Here is a 20,835-nt window from a genome sequence, read left to right on the forward strand (position 1 = left end):
CCTATAATGAGACGACCAGAACTGTACGCAATACTCCAAATGCGGCCGTACCAGAGTTTTGTACAGCTGCAACATGACCTCGTGGCTCCGGAACTCAATCCCTCTACCAATAAAGCCCAACACACCATAGGCCTTCTTCACAACCCTATCAACCTGGGTGGCAACTTTCAGGGATCTATGTACATGGACACCGAGATCCCTCTGCTCATCCACACTACCAAGAATTTTACCATTAACCAAATATTCTGCATTCCTGTTATTCTTTCCAAAGTGAATCACCTCACACTTCTCCACATTAAACTCCATTTGCCACCTCTCAGCCCAGCTCTGCAGCTTATCTATGTCCCTCTGTAACCTGCAACATCCTTCCGCACTTTCTACAACTCCACCGACTTTAGTGTCGTCTGCAAATTTACTCACCCATCCTTCTGCGCCCTCCTCTAGGTTATTTATAAAAATGACAAACAGCAACGGCCCCAGAACAGATCCTTGTGGTACGCCACGCGTAACTGAACTCCATTCTGAACATTTCCCATCAACCACCACTCTCTGTCTTCTTTCAACTAGCCGATTTCTGATCCACATCTCTAAATCACCCTCAATCCCCAGCCTCCGTATTTTCTGCAATAGCCGACCGTGGGGAACATTATCAAACACTTTACTGAAATCCATATACACCACATCAACTACTCTACCCTCGTATACCTGTTCAGTCACCTTCTCAAAGAACTCAATAAGGTTTGTGAGGCATGACCTACCCTTCACAAAACCATGCTGACTATCCCTAATCATATTATTCCTATCTAGATGAGTATAAATCGTATCTCTTATAATCCTCTCCAAGACTTTACCCACAACAGACGTGAGGCTCACCGGCCTATAGTTACCGGGGTTATCTCTACACTCCTTCTTGAACAAAGGGGCCACATTTGTTATCCTCCAGTCCTCTGGCACTACTCCTGTAGCCAATGATGACATAAAAATCAAAGCCAAATGCTCAGCAATCTCTTCCCTGGCTTCCCAGAGAATCCTAGGATAAATCCCATCAGGCCCCGGGGACTTATCTATTTTCACCTTGTCCAGAATTGCCAACACTTCTTCCCTACGCACCCCAATGCCATCTATTCTAATAGCCTGGGTCTCAGCATTCTCCTCCACAACATTATCTTTTTCCTGAGTGAATACGGACGAAAAGTATTTATTTAGTATCTCGCTTATCTCCTCAGCCTCCACACACAACTTCCCATCACTGTCCTTGACTGGCCCTACTCTTACCCTCGTCATTCTTTTATTCCTGACATACCGATAGAAAGCTTTTGGGTTTTCCTTGATCCAACCTGCCAAAGACTTCTCATGTCCCCTCCTTGCTCGTCTTAGCTCTCTCTTTAGATCCTTCCTCGCTTCCTTGTAACTATCAAGCGCCCCAACTGAAACTTCACGCCTCATCTTCACATAGGCCTCCTTCTTCCTCTTAACAAGAGATTCCACTTCTTTGGTAAATCACGGTTCCCTCGCTCGACCCCTTCCTCCCTGCCTGACTGGTACGTACTTATCAAGAACACGCAATAGCTGTTCCTTGAACAAGCTCCACATATCCAGTGTGCCCAACCCTTGCAGCCTACTTCTCCAACCTACACATCCTAAGTCATGTCTAATGGCATCATAATTGCCCTTCCCCCAGCTATAACTCTTGCCCTGCGGGGTATACTTATCCCTTTCCATCACTAACGTAAAGGTCACCGAATTGTGGTCACTGTCTCGAAAGTGCTCACCTACCTCCAGATCTGACACCTGGCTCATTACCCAAAACCAAATCCAATGTGGCCTCGCCTCTTGTTGGCCTGTCAGCATATTGTGTCAGGAAACCCTCCTGCACACATTGTACAAAAAAGACCCATTTAATGAAAAACTATATCTTTTCCAGTCAATATTTGGAAAGTTAAAGTCTCCCATAACAACTACCCTGTTACTTTCGCTCTTTTCCAGAATCATCTTCGCCATCCTTTCCTCTACATCCCTAGAACTATTAGGTGGCCTATAGAAAACTCCGAAGAGGGTGACCTCTCCTTTCCTGTTTCTAACCTCAGCCCATACTACCGCGGAAGAAGAGTCCCCATCTAGCATCCTTTCCGCCACCGTAATACTGTCCTTGACTAGCAGCGCCACACCTCCCCCTCTTTTGCCCCCTTCTCTGAGCTTACTAAAACACCTAACCCCCGGAACCTGCAACATCCATTCCTGTCCCTGCTATATCCATGTCTCTGAAATGGCCACAACATCGAAGTCCCAGGCACCAACCCATGCTGCCAGTTCCCCTACCTTATTTTATATACTCCTGGCATTGAAGTAGACACACTTCAAACCACCTACCTGAACACTGGCACCCTCCTGCGAAGTCAAATCTGTGCTCCTGACCTCTATACTCTCAATCTCCCGTACCCCAAAACTACAATCCAGGTTTCCATGCCCCTGCTGAATTAGTTTAAACCCCCCCAAAGAGCACTAACAAATCTCCCCCCCAGGATATTGGTGCCCCTCAGGTTCAGATGTAGACCATCCTGTCTATAGAGGTCCCGCCTTCCCCAGAAAGTGCCCCAGTTATCCAGAAATCTGAATCCCTCCCGCCTGCACCATCCCTGTAGCCACGTGTTTAATTGCTCTCTCTCCCTATTCCTTGTCTCATTATCACGTGGCATGGGCAACAACCCAGAGATAACAACTCTGTTTGTTCTCGCTCTGAGCTTCCATCCTAGCTCCCTAAAGGCCTGCCTGACATCCTTGTCCCCTTTCCTACCTATGTCGTTAGTGCCAATGTGGACAACGACTTGGGGCTGCTCCCCCTCCCCCTTAAGGACCCGGAAAACACGATCCTACCGTGTCCCTACTGTTCTGCCAGGAAATCTAGGAAAGGCTGCCACCGCCTGAAAAACTCCTGTACTGATCTCCTCAGGGCAAATTTCACCCTCTCCAATTTGATGAACCCCGCCATATCATTGATCCAGGCCTCCACGCTTGGGGGCCTTCGCATCCTTCCACTAAAGAAGAATCCTCCGCCGGGCTACTAGGGACGCAAAGGCAAGAACGCCGGCCTCTTTCGCCTCCTGCACTCCCGGCTCCACTGCAACCCCAAATATTGCGAGTCACCAGCCTGGCTTGACCCTGGATCCTATCACTCTCGACACCATGCTTGCTACCCCCTTCCAAAATCCACCCCCAGCGCTGGGCATGCCCAGAACATATGGGCATGGTTTTCTGGGCTCCCCGAGCACCTAGTACACCTGTCTTCGGCCCCATAGAACCTACTCATCCTCGTCCCGGTCATATGAGCCCTATGTAGCACCTTGAACTGTATGAGGATAAGCCTCGTACAAGAAGAGTTCACTCTTTCCAGAGCATCCACCCATGTCCCCTCCTCAATCTCCTCACCCAGCTCCTCTTCCCATTTATCCTTCAGCTCCTCCACCGAGGCCTTGTCTACCTCCTGCATCACTTGGTACATGTCCGAAATCCTCCCCCCTCCAACCCACACCCCCGAGAGCACCCTGTCCTGGACCCCACATGGGGGCAACAAAGGGAACCCCGCCACCTGCCACACGCTCTTATCTGCATATACCTAAAAATGTTCCCCGGGGGGAGCCCGAATTTCCCCTCTAACTCACCCAGGCTCGTAAACTTCCCGTCGACAAACAGGTCCCTCAACCTCCTAACACCTGCCCTGTGCCAACTCAGGAACCCGCCATCGATTCTCCCTGCAACAAACCGGTGGTTCCCCCGTATCAGAGACCCCATCGAGACCCCCACCTACCCCCTGTGCCGTCTCCATTGCCCCCAAATTTTGAGGGTAGCCGCCACCACCGGGCTCGTGGTATACCTCGTTGGAGGGAGCGGCAACGGCACCGTTGCCGCCAGGCTCGTGTCCACACAGGACGCCATCTCCATCCTCTTCCATGCTGCCCCTCCCCCGTCCTTTACCCACTTACGCACCATCGCTGCGTTGGCAGCCCAATAGTACCCACATAGGTTGGGCAGCGCCAGCCCCCCCATCCCTGCCCTGCTCCAAAAACACCCTTCTGTCCCTCGGGGTCCTGTGCGCCCATACAAATCCCGTAATACTCCTGTTGACCCTCCTAAAAAAGGCCTTCGGGATAAGGATGGGGAGGCACTGGAACAGGAAGAATAACCTCGGGAGCACCGTCATCTTGACTGACTGCACCCTGCCCGCCAGCGACAACATGTCGCATCTTTTAAACTCCTCCTCCATTTGATCCACCAGCCTTGTGAGGTTAAGCTTGTGTAGGGCCCCCCAGCTCCTGGCCACCTAGACTCCCAGGTGCCTAAAGCTCCTCTCCGCCCTTTTTAGTGGGAGCCTACCAATCCCCTCCTCCTGATCCCCCGGGTGCACGACAAACAGCTCGCTCTTACCCAGGTTGAGCTTGTACCCTGAGAAGTCCCCAAATTCCCTGAGAATCTTCATCACCTCCGGCATTCTCCCCACTGGGTCCGCCACATATAGCAATGTCATCTGCATAAAGCGACACTCGGTGCTCTTCCCCACCCCACACCAGTCCCCTCCAGTTCCTCGACTCCCTCAACGCCATGGCCAGGGGTTCGATTGCCAACGCAAAGAGCAAGGGGGACAAGGGACACCAGTGTCTCATTAACCGAAAGTACTCCGATCTCCTCCTATTCGTGGCCACGCTCGCCATCGGGGCCTCGTATAACAACCTCACCCATCTGACAAACTCCTCCCCAAATTCAAACCTTTTCAGCACCTCCCACAAGAACACCCACTCAACCCTATCAAAGGCCTTCTCCGCCTCTATGCCACCACTATCTCCGCTTCCCCCCCTACCACCGGCATCATTATAACATTCAAGAGCCTCCGTATGTTGGTGCTCAGCTGCCTTCCCTTCACGAACCCAGTCTGATCCTCGTGGATGACTCACGGCACAGAGTCCTTTATCCTTGTGGCCAAGATCTTCGCCAACAGCTTGGCGTCTACATTTAACAGCAAGATCAGCCTGTATGATCCACACTGCAGGGGGTCTTTGTCCCGCTGAAGGATCAAGGAAATCAGCGCTCGGGACATAGTCGGGGGCAAAGTCCCCCCCCTCCCTTGCCTTGTTGAAGGCCCTAACCAAAAGGGTGCCCAGCAGGTCTGCATACATTTTATATAATTCGACCGGGAACCCATCCGGCCCCGGCGCCTTCCCCGACTGCATGCTCCCTATCCCTTTGACCAGCTCCTCCAGCTCAATCGGTGCCCCCAGTCCCTCCACCTGCCCTTCCTCCACTTTCGGGAATCTCAGCCGGTCCAAGAAGTGTCACATTCCCCCTCCCTCCGCTGGGGGTTCAGACCCATACAATTCCCTGTAAAAGTCCCCGAAGACCCCATTGATGTCTACCCCCCTTCGCACCACATTCCCTCCCCTATCCTTAACTCCACCAATCTCCCTGGCTGCATCCCGCTTACGGAGCTGATGCGCCGGCATCCTACTCGCCTTCTCCCCATATTCATACACCGCTCCCTGTGCCTTCCTCCACTGAGCTTCCGCCTTTCTGGTGGTCAGTAAGTCGAACTTGGCCTGAAGTCTACGCCGCTCCCCCAGCAATCCCTCCTCCGGAGCCTCTGCGTATCTCCCATCTACCCTCACCAATTCCCCACCAGCCTCTCCCTCTGCTCTCTCCTCTCCCTGTGGGTTCGGATGGAGATCAACTCCCCTCTAATCACCGCCTTCAATGCCTCCCAGACCGTCCCCAATCGGACCTTCCCATCATCATTGACCTCCAGGTACCTCTTGATACATCCTCGAACCCGCCCGCCCACCTAATCTGCCAGCAGCCCCACCTCCAAGCGCCAGAGCGGGCGCAGGTCTCTCTCCTCCACCAGCTCGAGGTCCACCCAGTGCGGGGCATGATCCGAAATGACTATCGCTGAATATTTGGCATCCTCTACGCTCGAAATCAGCCCCCTGCTCATAATAAAAAAATCGATCCGGGAATAGGCCTTATGCACATGGGAGAAGAATGAAAACTCCCTGGCCCTCGGCCTCACAAACCTCCAAAGATCCACACCTCCCATCTGGTCCATAAACCCCCTCAACACCTTAGCAGCTGGCCTCCTACCGGTCCTGGACCTGGATCGATCCAATGGGAGATCCAGCACTGTATTGAAGTCCCCCCCCCCCATTCTCAGGCCACCCGCCTCCAGGTCTGGATTGCGGCCCAACATGCGCCGCATAAAACCTGCATCGTCCCAGTTCGGGGCGTATACGTTCACCAGCACCACCCGCTCCCCCTGCAGCTTGCCGCTCACCATCACATACCTCCCGCCGCTGTCCACCCCCACATTTGACCCCTCAAACGACACCCTCTTTCCCACCAGGATCGTCACCCCCCGATTTTTTTCATCCAGCCCTAAATTAAACACTTGGCCTACCCATCCCTTCCTCAGTCTAACCTGGTCCGCCACCTTCAGGTGAGTCTCCTGAAGCATGGCCACGTCCACCTTCAGCCCCTTCAGGTGCGTAAACGCTCGGGCCCGTTTGACCGGCCCATTCAGTGCCCTCACATTCCAAGTTATCAACCAGATCAGGGGGCTCCCTGCCCACCTCCCCCGCCGACTAGCCATAACCCTTCCCCTGCCCACCTCCCCCACCGACGAGCCATAACCCTTCCCCTGCCCGCCACTGGCCAGCTCGGCCCGTTCCCCACGGCGGCAAACCCCCATCTCGACCCCCCTGCATACTCCAGTTCCTTCCTGGCCATTCCAGCAGCAACCCGGTACAACCCCCCCCCCCCCCCCCCCCCCCAAAGCTAGGACCCCTCCTAGTCGCATTACTCCCTCCATAGTACTCCCGTAAGCCAGCTGACTCCTGCTGACCCCTGCAACTCCCGCCACTCCTCCGACCCCTCCCAGCGTGGGGTTACCCCTCCTCCCCAGTGCCCACCAACAGGCTCTCCTCCTCCCCCTCCCACGCGGGAAAAAAGCCCGCGCTTCTCAGCTCCGACCCCACCCCCATCAACCCTCAGCGCGGGAAAAAGCCCGCGCTTTCCACCTGCCCGATCCCGCCTCCTCTAAGGCAGCTCCCATTGTTGGCCTAAGCCCCTCGCGGGGCCCAATCTCCTTTCCCACCATCAGCTCCCCACACTGCAAGTCTACCCCCCGCCTCGAGCCCATCCACTGAACCCACACAAAAAGACAGTGCCCCACCCGCCCTGAAAACAACACAAAACCAGCATTAAACAGAAAGCCCCCCCCCTCAGAAAATAACAGTTACATACAGACCCCCGCACCCAACCCTCAGTTTGAGTCCAATTTCTCGTCCTGCACAAAGGCCCACGCCTCCTCCGGGGACTCAAAGTAAAAGTGTCGGTCCTTGTCGGTGACCCACAAACGCGCCGGCTGCAAATTGCCAAACATCACTCCTTTTCTGTGTAGCACCGCCTTCGTCCGGTTGTATCCGGCCCTCCACATAGCCACCTCCGCACTCCAGTCCTGGTAGATCCACACCACCGCGTTCTCCCACCTGCTACTCTGCTCCTTCTTGGCCCACCTGAGCACACACACTCGGTCAACGAACCGGTGGAACCGCACCAGCTCCGCCCGTGGCGGCTCATTCAGCTTGGGCCTCCTTGCCAGTATTAGAACATAGAACAGTACAGCACAGAACAGGCCCTTCGGCACTCAATGTTGTGCCGAGCCATGATCACCCTACTCAAACCCACGTATCCACCCTATACCGTAACCCAACAACCCCCCCCCCCTAACCTTACTTTTAGGACACTACGGGCAATTTAGCATGGCCAATCCACCTAACCCGCACATCTTTGGACTGTGGGAGGAAACCGGAGCACCCGGAGGAAACCCACGCACACAGGGGGAGGACGTGCAGACTCCACACAGACAGTGACCCAGCCGGGAATCGAACCTGGGACCCTGGAGCTGTGAAGCATTTATGCTAACCACCATGCTACCCTGCTGCCCTGTGGGCCCCCTCCAGCTCCAGGGGCCCCTGGAAGGACCCAGCTCCCATCAGCAAAGTCAGCAGGATGACCACGTAGGCCCCCAGGTCTGACCCCTCCAGCTCCTCCGGGAGGCCCAGGATCCGCAAATTTATCCGCCTCGACCAGTTCTCCATCTCCTCGAACCGCTCCTGCCACTTTTTATGGAGCGCCTCATGCATCTCCACCTTTACCGCGAGGGCTGAGGCCTCATCCTCTCTTTCAGAGGCCTGCTGTCAGTTCTCCCGGATTACCACTCCCTGGGCTGTCTGAGTCTCCAGCAGCTTATCGATGGAAGCCTTCAACGGCTCTAGCAGCTCCGCTTTGAGCTCCCGAAAGCAGCGCTGGAGAGTCTCCTGCTGCTCCTGCGCCCACTGTCTCCATGCGTCTAGGTCTCCGCCGGCCGCCACCATGTGCTTCTTCCCTTGCTTTTTCTTTGGCGCTGCCACCGCTATCTTGCTCGCCCCACTCCTGGTCCAGGCCATATACCGAACTGCTGCTGACTCTTTCCCACGTCGGGAATCGTCGAATACGTACCGCTGGGGGCCCTAAAAAGAGTCCAAAAGTCCATTCCTGGCGGAAGCTGCCGAACGTGAGGCATAGCTCCGCATAGCCGCAACCGGAAGAGCACTGTAGCAATCCTGAGATTACTACCTTTGAGGTCCTAGTTTTTAGTTTAACTCCTAACTCCCTGAATTCAGCTTGTAGGACCGCATCCCGTTTTTTACCTATATCGTTGGTGCCTATGTGCACCACGACAGCTGGCTGTTCACCCTCCCCTCCCCAGAATGTCCCGCAGCCGCTCCGAGACATCCTTGACCCTTGCACCAGGGAGGCACCATACCATCCTGGAGCCTCGATTGCATCCACAGAACCGCCTGTCTATTCCCCTTACGATCGAGTCCCCTATCAAGCCCTGCCATTTTTCTTCCAGCCCTGCCATTTTTCTTCCTGCCCTGCTGCGCAGCAGAACCAGCCACGGTGCCATGAACCTTGCTGCTGCCTTCTCCTGGTGAGCCATCTCCCCCAACAGTATCCAAAGCGGCATATCTGTTTTGTAGGGAGATGACCGCAGGGGACACCTTAGGGAGATGAGGAATTGGCTGCAATTGAACGGGATGAGCCGCCAGGGTACCCCCCGATAAACAAATGGATGGATCTCCTAACACTGGAGCCCCAATTGCACAGAGAACAAAAAACGGTGCAGCACAGAAACAGGCCCTTCGGCCCTCCAAGCCTGTACCAGTAATGATACTATGCCAAAACCCTCAGCATTCCTTGTGCCGTATCCCTCTATACCCATCCCATCCATGTATTTGTCACAATGCCTTTTGAGTGCCGTTAATGTATCTGCTCCCACAACCTCCCCTGGCAACGCTTTCCAGTCACTCACCACCCTGTGTAAATCTCCTCTAAACATTACGCCAGACGTAAAACCCACGCTCCCTGGTGACTGACCCCCACACCCTGGGAAAGAGTGCCTGCCCATCCATTCTATCCATGCTCCTCATAATCTTGTAAAGCTCTAGCAGGTCACCCCATAACCTCCGTCGTTCTAATGAAAACAGTCCAAGTCTATTCAACCTCTCCGTATAGCTGAAACCAACCAGACCAGGTAACATCCTGGTAAACCTCCTCTGCACCGTCTCCAAAGCCTCCACATCCTTTTGATAGTGTGGTGACCAGAACTGTGCGCAATATTCCAAGCGCAGCCTTACCGAGGTTCTATACAACTGTAGCATGATTTGCCAGTTTTTATACTCGTCCAATGAAGGCAGGCATTCCCTATGCTTTTTTGACTACCTTGTCCATTTGTGTAGCCACTTTCAAAGATCTGTGGACCTGCATGTCCAGATGTCTCTGACTCTATATTTCTGAGAGTTTTGCCATTTACAGTATATTTCCCCTCTGTGTTAGACCTACCAAAATGTGTTACCTCACCATCAAATTAGAAATTATGGCAACGGCAAAGGTAGCAGAGACAGCTGTCCCCTTTCAAGCAGTGCTAGAAAAGGCGGAGTGGCAACTGGAGACACAGAAGGCGACGATCAGGGAACTGGAACAGGCTGTGACCGACAAGAACAACTGGATCGTCTCATTGGAGGCAGAGATGGCAAGGTTGATGGCGGCACCAGGACACTGAAGGGGAAGGGCGAGGACCAAGGAGAAGCAGTTGCACTGTCAAAGCTTCTGCATTGGGTACTGAGGGCAAGGACCCCACGGAGTATGTGGCCCAGATGCTGGGAAAGCTAGTTGGAAGGGAAAGCTTCCCCAAGTCCACAGAAGTGCTCAGAGACCACATGGCACTCCGGTCAAAGCCCAAAGTCGGGGAGCAGTCGCGGTCCATCACCACGGAACTGCACTGGTACGGAGACCAGGAAAAGAAACTGAATTGGGAAAGGCACACATGGTCCCTTAAGTGGGAGGACAATTCAATGCTTGGGGGTGGGAATGAAGGTTAGGGGGGTGGGGTGGGAAGGAAGGTTGGGGGGGGGGGGGGGGGGGGGGGGAGGAGAGTAGTGGTGTACTGGAAGGGGCACCAGTGTGAACGCCCGTAGGGTCCGGGGGCGGACAGGCCCAAGGAAAAAGTCACGTGGGGGAGGGGTGGGAATAGAGTGCTTGCTGAAACAGTTCGCACACGACAACAACTGAACCAGTGGAATCCCAAAAGCCATCTTGGAGGGTCTCCAAATGAAGGGAAACCCCGGTGTGCATCCACATTGCATACACAATGATGACGGCCATCTTGCGTGGCCCCTGGACAAAGGTAAACCACTGAAGGCAGGGGAGCACCCACAAGGTAAGTATGGTTGACCCCGCAGCCCTGCAGGACAGAAACTCCCATCAGAACAGTCCCCTGGGGGCAGCATGGTGGCGCAGTGGGTGAGCCATGCTGCCTCACGGCGCCAAGGTCACTTGTTCTATCCCGGCTCTGGTTCACTGTCTGTGTGGAGTTTCCACATTCTCCCCGTGCTTGCGTGCGTTTCACCCCCACAATCCAAAGAAGTGCAATATGGGTGGATAGGCCACGCTAAATTGCCCCTTAATTGTAAAAAATTAATTGGGTACTCTAAATTTATTTTTAAAAAGTCCCCATGACCGTCAGGGGACTCAACGTTCTGGTGAAAAGATCATCCATCTGAAAAGTGTAAAAGCCGACATAGTCTTCCTCCAGGAGACCCACCTACAGATAAGGAAGGGCTGGGTGGGACAGACTTACCAACTGTGCCGCGGGATGAGGACTAGAAAGGTGACCATACTGTTCAATATGAGAACAGCATTTACAGCGACAAGGACGGTTACGGACTATGGTGGACAATACACCATGGTTAGAGGTGTCCTGGAAGGGGCACCAATGGCACTTGTAAACACACATGCTCTCAACTGGGACAATGCAGAATTCAGGAAGACAGCCGTGGGAGAAATCCCCCCCATAAACTCACACCAACACATCATGGAAGGGCCGGGACGAGACTTTCACTGTGTAGGGGACACACAGACGGAATCAGGGAAAACAAATTAAACACTGCGAAGGAATTGAACGCCTTCTTGGAACAGATGGGTCAGTGGACCCATGGAGGTTCACACACCCGGGCAGGACGAATTGTCCTTCTCTCAGGTACATTAGGTATATGCTAGGATCAGAAAGCGGTGCTGCCAGCGATAGTGGGAGCGGAATACTCTGCAATCGTAATCCACACTACGTGTGGAGGCAGGACAAGGCCCTCTTGGCTGATAAGGCACCCGTGAATGGATATCACAGGCCATAGGGCATGCTACCAATAACCAAAATGGGGAGTATGGTACTATAATAACTATCAGAACTGCAAGGGTTAATGAAGTGTCGTGAGTAGCCACTAGAGGGAGCTAGAGTTACAACTATATACGGCGGTGATGCTAAGCCTTGTGAGAGAGTGTGGGCAGGGGTTCGCGAGTGAGAGTCAGAAGTACAGATAGTGTAAGTGAGCGCAGATCATAGTTTAAACTAGTGGTGAGATTAGCTGTAGATGAGTATGGTTTAGATGTTATTGATCAGCTGTGTATTCTTTAGGAGTACGTATCGAATCCAAGTTAGTAGTGCTAATAAATTTATAGCTTTGTTTAAGTTAAAGTTATTTTGTGGTCTTTGTGAACACTACGCCAACCATTCTCAAATAAGCAACACAAAGAACACCACATGGTACCAGGAGTTAATTTCTATTAGTAAATAACAGTTAGATTCAGAAAGAGATTGAAGAATCTATCAGAAGCTACAGAACTCAAAAAATCTACAATGAAGACTAATCAGAAGATGAAAGGTCTCAAGAAGCCTGACCACTTCAGGACACACGATAAACTATGCCAGAACTCGGCCTTCTTTAAACAGCAGCTTGAAGTTTTCCTTTCTGCCTCTACTTTTGAAAGTACCTCAGGCCAAAGGAAAATAGCACTCCTATTAATTTTGGCTGGACTGCAAGCATTTAGAGCTTTATAATTCATTTGAATTCAGTGCAGATGAGGATAAAAATAAATACAGCATGGTGTTACAAAAGTTTGATACACACTGTAAGAAGCAGGTGAATGAGACCTATGAGCACCACATGTTCAGAAAATGTCTGCAGTTAAGAGGGGAGTCAGTAGATTCTTTCATTACAACTTTAAAGTTGCAAGCGCAGTCCTGTAATTTTTCCTCAGCATCCGAGTCTATGCTGGATGGTCAAGTTGTGTTCGGGATAAATGATGAATGTTTGTGCGAGAAAATGCTAAGACGACCGGTTTTGCCGCTTGAAGACATAATTAATACGTGCAAAACTGGTGAACAGGCATCGGGGAATATGCAGAGTTTGTGGCAAAAGAAAAGAGCGTGAAATCGGGAAACATGGCTGATGTTGCAGCAAAGAAAACGGAGTACAATGGACGGTGGCAATTTTGAAAGTCACAGCACGAGCGTGGTGATGTGCACACTCCGTGGATACGGCCACAGCAAATAAAAATGTTTAGGCAAAAGGCATACAATATTCAAATTAGAGTCATAGCTGTTTACAGCATGGAAACAGGCCCTTTGGCACAGCTTGTCCATGCCCCCCAGTTTCTATCACTAACCAAGTCCCACTTGCCCTCATTTGGCCTATATCGCTCTATACCCACCCTGCCCATGTAACTGCCTTAACTATATTTTGCAGGAAACATTTGTACCCGCCTCTACTACAGCCTGTTCCAGATGCTCACCACCCTCTCCTTATAGATCAGACCATCAAGTCCTGGTAGCATGCTTGCAAATTCTTTCTGCACTCTTTCAAGTTGAACAATATCCTTCCTATACTAGGGTGACCAGAACTGAACACAATATTCCATGTGTGGTCTTACTAATGTCTTGTACAACTTCAACAAGACGTCCCAACTCCTGTATTCAATATTCTGACCAATAAAACCGAGCATGCCAAATGCCTTCTTCACCACCCTGTTGACCTGCGACTCCACCTTCAAGGAGCTAGGAACCTGTACCCCTAGATCGATTTGTTCTGTAACTCTCTCCAACTCCCTACCATTAGCCGAGTAGGTCCTGCCCTGATTTGATGTACCAAAATGCATCACCTCACATTTATCCAAATTAAACTCCATCTGCCAATTGGTCAAGATCGTGTGGCAATTTTATAAAACCTTCTTCACTATCCACTATGCCACCAATCTTGGTGTCTTCTGCAAAGTTACTAACCATGCCTCCTACATTCTCATCCAAATCATTAATATATACAACAAATAACAAGTGAACCCATAACCGATCCCTGATGCACACTGCTGGTCACAGGCCTCCAGTTTGAAAAACCACCCTCCATTATGACACTTTGGCTTCAGTCTCTAAGCCAATGTTGTATCCAATTGGTTACCTCACCCTGGATTCCTTGCGATTTAACCTTTTGCAACAAACTACCATGCGGTAGTTTGTCATAGGCCTTGCTAAAGTATATGTGGACAACGTCGACTGCAGTGCCCTGGTCTACCTTCTTGGTTACCCCTTCAAAAAACAATCAAATTGGTGAGACATGCCTTTCCCCTTACAAAGCCATGCTGACTTTCCCTAATTAGCCCTTGCCTGTTTAAATGCCTGTAGATCCTGTCCCTCAGAATACCTTCTAACAATTTACCCACGACAGAAGTAAGGCAGGATTTAGCGAGTGAGAGTCAGAAGTACAGATAGTGTAAGTGAGTGCAGATCAAAGTTTAAACCGGTAGTGAGACTAGCTGTAGGCGAGTATAGTTTTGATGTTATTAATCAACTGTGTATTCTTTAGGAGTATGTGTTGAATCCAAGTTAGTAGTGTCAATAAATTTATAGCTTTGTTTAAGTTCAAGCTATTTTGTCATATTTGTGAACACTATGCCAACCATCCTGAAATAAGCAACACAAAGAACACCGCAGGGAGGTCTCAACCTGCACGTTCTGGGAGTTACTGAAGGCTGTGATGAGGCAAGCAAAGGTAGCCAGGCAACAGCTAGTCGACTCAATTCTGCAGGTAGACCGGTGATACTCCACGACCTTGACCGTGGAACTACTGGCGGAGAGAACAAAAGCTGCAGATGGATTTTGACCTGCTCTCCACTGGGAAAGCAGTGCAACAGCCCTGCCGTCACAGGGGACCTTCTACGAACATGGAAATAAAACCAAACACCTGCTGGCTCACCAGCTGAGAAACCAGGCAGCGATGAGGGAAATAGCTCAGGTCAAAAACAGAAGCTGGTTGCTGCGGCAGAAAAGATCAACAAAGCCTTTGCTTCCATCTATCAAGGGTTGTATATCTCCAAGCTCCTGGAGCAGGATTCGAAGATGAAAAAGTTTCTCGATGCACTGGATATGCCGCTCATGGGGGGGGGGAAAAATAAGAGATAGGGTTTTGAAGCACCATTAAAATGGAGGGAAGTCATAGAGAGATTCAATTCCATACAGGTGGGGAAGATATCGGGGCCAGGTGGATTCCCAGCAGACTACTACAAGATTTGCGCCAGCACTGGCCCTACACTTGCGCAAGATGTACTGGCACAAGCCGCAATATCCCGAATAGGACAAAGACCAGATGGAATGCAGGTCCCACAGACCCATCCCACTCCTTTTATTTTTGAAATTTAGGGTACCGAGTTATTTTTCCTCCAATTAAGGGGCAATTTAGCGTGGTCAATCCACCTAACCTGCACATAGAACATAGAACAGTACAGCACAGAACAGGCCCTTCGGCCCTCGATGTTGTGCCGAGCAATGATCACCCCACTTAAACCCACGTAACCCGTATACCCGTAACCCAACAATCCCCCCATTAACCTTACACTACGGGCAATTTAGCATGGCCAATCCACCTAACCCGCACATCTTTGGACTGTGGGAGGAAACCGGAGCACCCGGAGGAAACCCACGCACACACGGGGAGGATGTGCAGACTCCACACAGACAGTGACCCAGCCGGGAATCGAACCTGGGACCCTGGAGCTGTGAAGCATTGATGCTAACCACCATGCTACCGTGAGGCCCCAAAGGTATCTTTGGATTGTGGGGGTGAAACGCACGCAGACATGGAGAGAATGTGCAAACTTCACACGGACAGTGACCCAGGGCCGGGATTTGAGCCTGGGTCCTCAGCGTCTCAGTCCCAGTGCTAACCACTGCGTCACATGCTGCCCAACCCATCCCACTCCTAATCACTGCCACAAAGATCCTGCCGAAGGCTCTGGTGAGGTGGTTGGAGATCTACGTGCCATTCCCAAAAGTGGCTGGCTTTGTGGTATCAGACCAGCCAGCACTATTCATGCGAAAGAGGGGGCCAACACCCAAGCCTTTGCCTCCTTGATCGCCTGCTGGAGAATCCTGCTCGGGTGCGATCAGATACTTAGTTAGTTGTGATGACATCCCATTGCCGATGGATCAAAAAGAAAAACAACAGAAGTCAGAATAAATGCAGTTTTCCTTATTAATAACCGACACCAACAGTTTTTTTTAATACTAATATCAGAGGTAAAATATATTGAATATTCAGTTATTAAAATAATGCCAGTCTGGTACTTACCTCAGTTTCTGTATTTTACAATTGTGATTCTCCAGAACCGCATACAGTAGTTTCACTCCCGAATCTCGCAGTTTATTCCAACCCAGGTTCAGATCTATCAGCGACCGGTTTGTACTGAGAGCAGAGGCGAGGTCCTTGGCGCAGGAATCTGACAGAGTGTTCCTATAGAGACTGGAAATCAGAAAGAGAAGAAGAGGAAGCAGGGTAAATCCCCAGAATTTTTAAGAAAAATCAGGGGCCTCACGGTAGCATGGTGGTTAGCATCAATGCTTCACAGCTCCAGGGTCCCAGGTTCGATTCCCGGCTGGGTCACTGTCTGTGTGGAGTCTGCACGTCCTCCCCGTGTGTGCGTGGGTTTCCTCCGGGTGCTCCGGTTTCCTCCCACAGTCCAAAGATGTGCGGGTTAGGTGGATTGGCCATGCTAAATTGCCCGTAGTGTAAGGTTAATGGGGGGATTGTTGGGTTACGGGTATGCGGGTTACGTGGGTTTAAGTTGGGTGATCATGGCTCGGCACAACATTGAGGGCCGAAGGGCCTGTTCTGTGCTGTACTGTTCTATGTTCTAAAACCATTATTATCAATAATAATGTGCAGTGTGGGACATTCAAGAAACACAACTTCAGTTTATACAGAAGGCAAAATACTTTTTTGTAAATACCTAACTTTTTTTTTCCAATTAATGGGCAATTTAGCATGGCCAACAAACCTACCCTGCATATCATTGGGCTGGAGGGGTGCTGACCACGCCGATACGAGTAGAATGTGCAAACTCCACGTGGACAGTGACCCAGGGTCAGGACCGAACCCGGGTCTACTGCGCCGTGAGGCAGCAGTGCTCATCACTGCACTACCGTGCCACCGCAGCAAAATGCTATTGATGCTGTAAATTTGAAATATAAAAATAAATGCTGGGAACTCTCACCATGTCAGGCAGTATCAATGAAGAGAGAGACAGGGATAGCTTCAGATCGATTAGTTTTTATCAGAGGTTTGAAATAACAAATTAACTGTTTTAAGTGGGGATGAGCAAGTGTCAAGGAAAAAACAAAATGGAAGTGCAGAAGTGATTAAATGATAAAAAGGATGATGGTGCAAGACAAAAGCAGAGGATTACCATATCCTTACCCTGAGTCGCTCGTGAGGTTCAAGAATGGAGTTTATGGTGGGCTGAAGATGATGTGAGAAAACTTTTTAATGCTGCCAGTGGTTGGGCCTGGAATGCACTGGCTGGAAATGCGGTCGGGGCAGGCTGAATCTGGTCATTCATGAGGGAATTAGGTGAATATTTGAATAGAAAGAATGAGCAAGGGTACGAGGAAAAGGGCAGAGAATGGCACCAAGTCACAATGCTCTTTTGGAGACAGCACAGGCATGATGGGCCAACTGGCCTTTGCACGCACCACAACACTTCTGTGATGGCATTGGCTGAAATTTACAGATATTTCAACTGGAAGCTGGTGATGGTGCAGTGTGGGCAGGATGCGGTAATTCAGCTATCGTCCACAAATCACCATTGGTATCTCTCTTCAGGAGAGAGAGAAAACTTGTTATATGTAGGATACAACTTAGAAAACATGGGGGCAATCGGAGGAGACTGGATTCCATGAACTACTATAGCCTGTGCAGGGATCAAACCCTTCGCATTGGCACCATTTTACATTACATTCTAACCACGGAACCAACTAAACTAACCAAGTCCATAACTGGCTTATTAATGTGTGGTAAGCGAGGGGAAGCTGTCCACTCAGGCTCAGAGGCAGAATCGCAGAAGTGTTACATAGCAGGAGGCCCTCTAGCCCACGTTGTCTACACTAACTCTCCAAACGCACGATTCACTTAGTCACATTTCCCCACCTTCTCCCCATATCCCTGCACGTTCTTCCTTTTCAAATAACGGCCCAAATCTCTTTGGAATGATTCAATTGAATGTGTCTCCCCCATACTCTCAGATTGTGCACCCCACATCTTAACCACTCGCTTCAGGTAAATCCCGTTTCAGGAAATGCTGGCATCATATTTAAGGGAAGCCAGCAACATTTTTAATGGTAGCAGCTCTGGAGGTACCAGTGAGAGCCCTGGTTACTGAACAACGGGCTGAAATGGAAGGTGAGAGATGAAATGTTACCACCCAAATTCAAAGATGTCTGCCTGAAAGTGGTCTTCAAGGCTTCTTCGGGTTAGAACATAGAACAGCACAGCACAGAACAGGTCCTTCGGCCCTCGATGTTGTGCCAAGCATTGTCCGAAACCAAGATCAAGCTATCCCACTCCCTGTCATTCTCATGTGCTCCATGTGCCTATCCAATGACCGCTTGAAAGTTCCTAAAGTGTCCGACTCCACTATTACAGCAGGCAGTCCATTCCACAGCCTAACCACTCTGAGTAAAGAACCTACCTCGGATATCCCTCCTATATCTCCCACCCTGAATCTTATAGTTATGCCCCCTTGTAACAGCTACAACCAAGGAAATAGTCTCTGAACGTCCACTCAATCCGGGGCAGGGGCTGTTTAGCACACTGGGCTAAATCGCTGGCTTTGAAAGCAGACCAAGCAGGCCAGCAGCAAGGTTCGATTCCCGTAACAGCCTCCCCGAACAGGCGCCGGAATGTGGTGACTAGGGGCTTTTCACAGTAACTTCTTGAAGCCTACTCGTGACAATAAGCGATTTTCATTCATTTCATTTCAATGTATCCCCCTCATCATCTTATAAACCTCTATTATGTCACCTCTCATTCTCCTCCGCTCCAAAGAGAAAAGCCCTAGCTCCGTCAAAGTTGGTTAAAAATTGGACTCGGAAGGCCCTGTACTCTCAGGTCTGGATGAAGTGATCTGCCACATCAATCCAAGCAAATCTGGATGGAGATTGCCGAGAGCCTGAGCAGACGTAGGGCAAGTGATTGGAGTGAGGCAAAAGGATCAATAACCTGATGTATTCTGACAATTTGGCTACAGCACAGTGCTTACAGACTTCTATGTGAATCAGGATGAAAGTGAAATTGGCAGAAAGATCATCCCCACCCAGATACTGGCAATGCCTGGTAGCAACATTGACTGTCAGAGGAATGTCAGGCTCTGTGAAGGTTTCAGGTCAGTCAGAGATGGCTTTGCACCACCGAGATTGAGTAGCGACAAGGAGGAGACATCCATGTGGAGGCATGATGAACTGTCACGTTGGCAGCACCATAAGCTAGTGTGCGTCTTTGATAGGTAAGTAACAATAGAAATTTCTGTGCTTGTAGAGAGAGCACACAACATCAGGGAACAAGCCATTTGTGGCAGTATCCAGATCTTGTCATCCTTGTGCCAATGAAAGTTAGGAGACCTTGAGGCAGATGAGAAATTGCTGATGGTGAGATGGTTATGGTTCCCAGAGAGAGAGTGGCTGAATGGATGGCACAGGAGAGACTCTGCCAAGTTCAAATCTACTGCTTGTGTGTTTACAGTTGGTCACATATAGCTCTAGATTAGGAACAGACTGAAGGATATGTTGGAATGTGCGCGGTCCTCTAATATTATTTGCTCCCACAAATCAACATCAGCAACAAGGGAGACAGCCATCCACCTCAGAAGAGGATGAGTGGCCCTCAGAGGGTGTATTATTCCCCTGTAAAGTCCACCAGAGCAGATGCTGACAGGTCAGTGGGCAGTCTCGCACAATTAGATAAGGGACTGCAATCTGGTGAGGACAACAGGCTGCTCCTGGTGTGAGCAGCGGTCCTCCTCTGCTCTGACCATGAGATCAGCACCTCACAAAGCTATGGTGAAGAGACAGCTCCAGCATCTGTGCAAAAGACCCATAGTGTGCCAGGATTCAAGCACCAAAAGGATAACAGCTATGGTCATCGAAATTCTTAGAGGAGTTAAGGACCTAGCCTCCAGCTCAGCTTGCTGGTGTGGGGGTGGAGTGAGCCTGGGAGGGTTGCTGTTCCCTTCAGTTTCACCAGGTGATATTTGGTTATTCCATGTCACGTTGTCATGCATGTGTCTTCTCTAAATTCTGAAATGAGATAGCGAACCACAAAAGGAATCCTTCACCACATTACTTGGTCTTTAACAGTTCAGTGGTAACTGTGAGATGGGAAATACAACACTGAATGAAGTCAATACATTTCCAATGTCTTTGTCCCATATAGGAACAGCTCCAAAGAAATGGTAAAACATTCAAAAAGTAGCGAGGTTGGAGCAGTTGAAAGGTTACTTTGAATGGGTGTATGAGTAAAAAGTAAAGGTCAAGTCAATAGTCCCAGATTACAATAGGTTGCTTCCCACTTTGAGGGGGCGAGCTGACTGGTGGTGATTTAATCTGAGGATCACCATACCTCAGGAGAGGAGCAAGGTTGAGATGGTGGGGCCTTCATGAATAACCTCAGCTGTTACAGGAATTGAACCTGTGCTGCTGGTCTTGCTCTGTTTCACAAACCATCTGTCTAGCCAAGTGAGCTAAACTGGCCCCGGAATTCCTTTTCGTAGTTCTCTCTGCCTCAATGTCACTATTCCTATTTAAGATGCTCTTTAAGCTCCGATTCATACAGATGGTTCCCGGTTCCCCTGGTGTGTGACTCATCAGAATTCAATGAAGTTTGTTAAATGCCTGATCAACAGAGAGCAGTTTTCTATTTTTAAGCAAACTGAGAAGCTTAAACATCTATAATCTGAACGATTAATTAAACTTAACTGAACATGTGATATTCATACATGGTAACTTTATAATCTGATGCAGGTTTGTGAGAATAATTTTTCATTGATTTTAAGGTTTCACTCCTGAAGCTCGCAGTTTATTATAACTCAGTTTCAGAT

General features: G+C 50.2%; 1 protein-coding gene across 12 annotated transcripts in view; it reads right to left on the reverse strand.

Annotated features, from left to right (window-relative positions):
- Positions 1 to 20,835, reverse strand: part of LOC119954976 (NACHT, LRR and PYD domains-containing protein 3-like) — a 128,414-nt gene that overhangs the window by 15,003 nt on the left and 92,576 nt on the right. For all 12 annotated transcript variants that reach the window (XM_038780747.1, XM_038780740.1, XM_038780750.1 and 9 more), the window contains one exon: positions 16,038 to 16,208. In XM_038780747.1, coding sequence (XP_038636675.1) covers positions 16,038 to 16,208 — 171 coding nt within the window. The remainder of the gene's footprint in view (positions 1 to 16,037; positions 16,209 to 20,835) is intronic.

The sequence above is a fragment of the Scyliorhinus canicula genome, chromosome 20 (genome assembly GCF_902713615.1).
Source record: "Scyliorhinus canicula chromosome 20, sScyCan1.1, whole genome shotgun sequence".
NCBI lineage: Eukaryota > Metazoa > Chordata > Chondrichthyes > Carcharhiniformes > Scyliorhinidae > Scyliorhinus > Scyliorhinus canicula.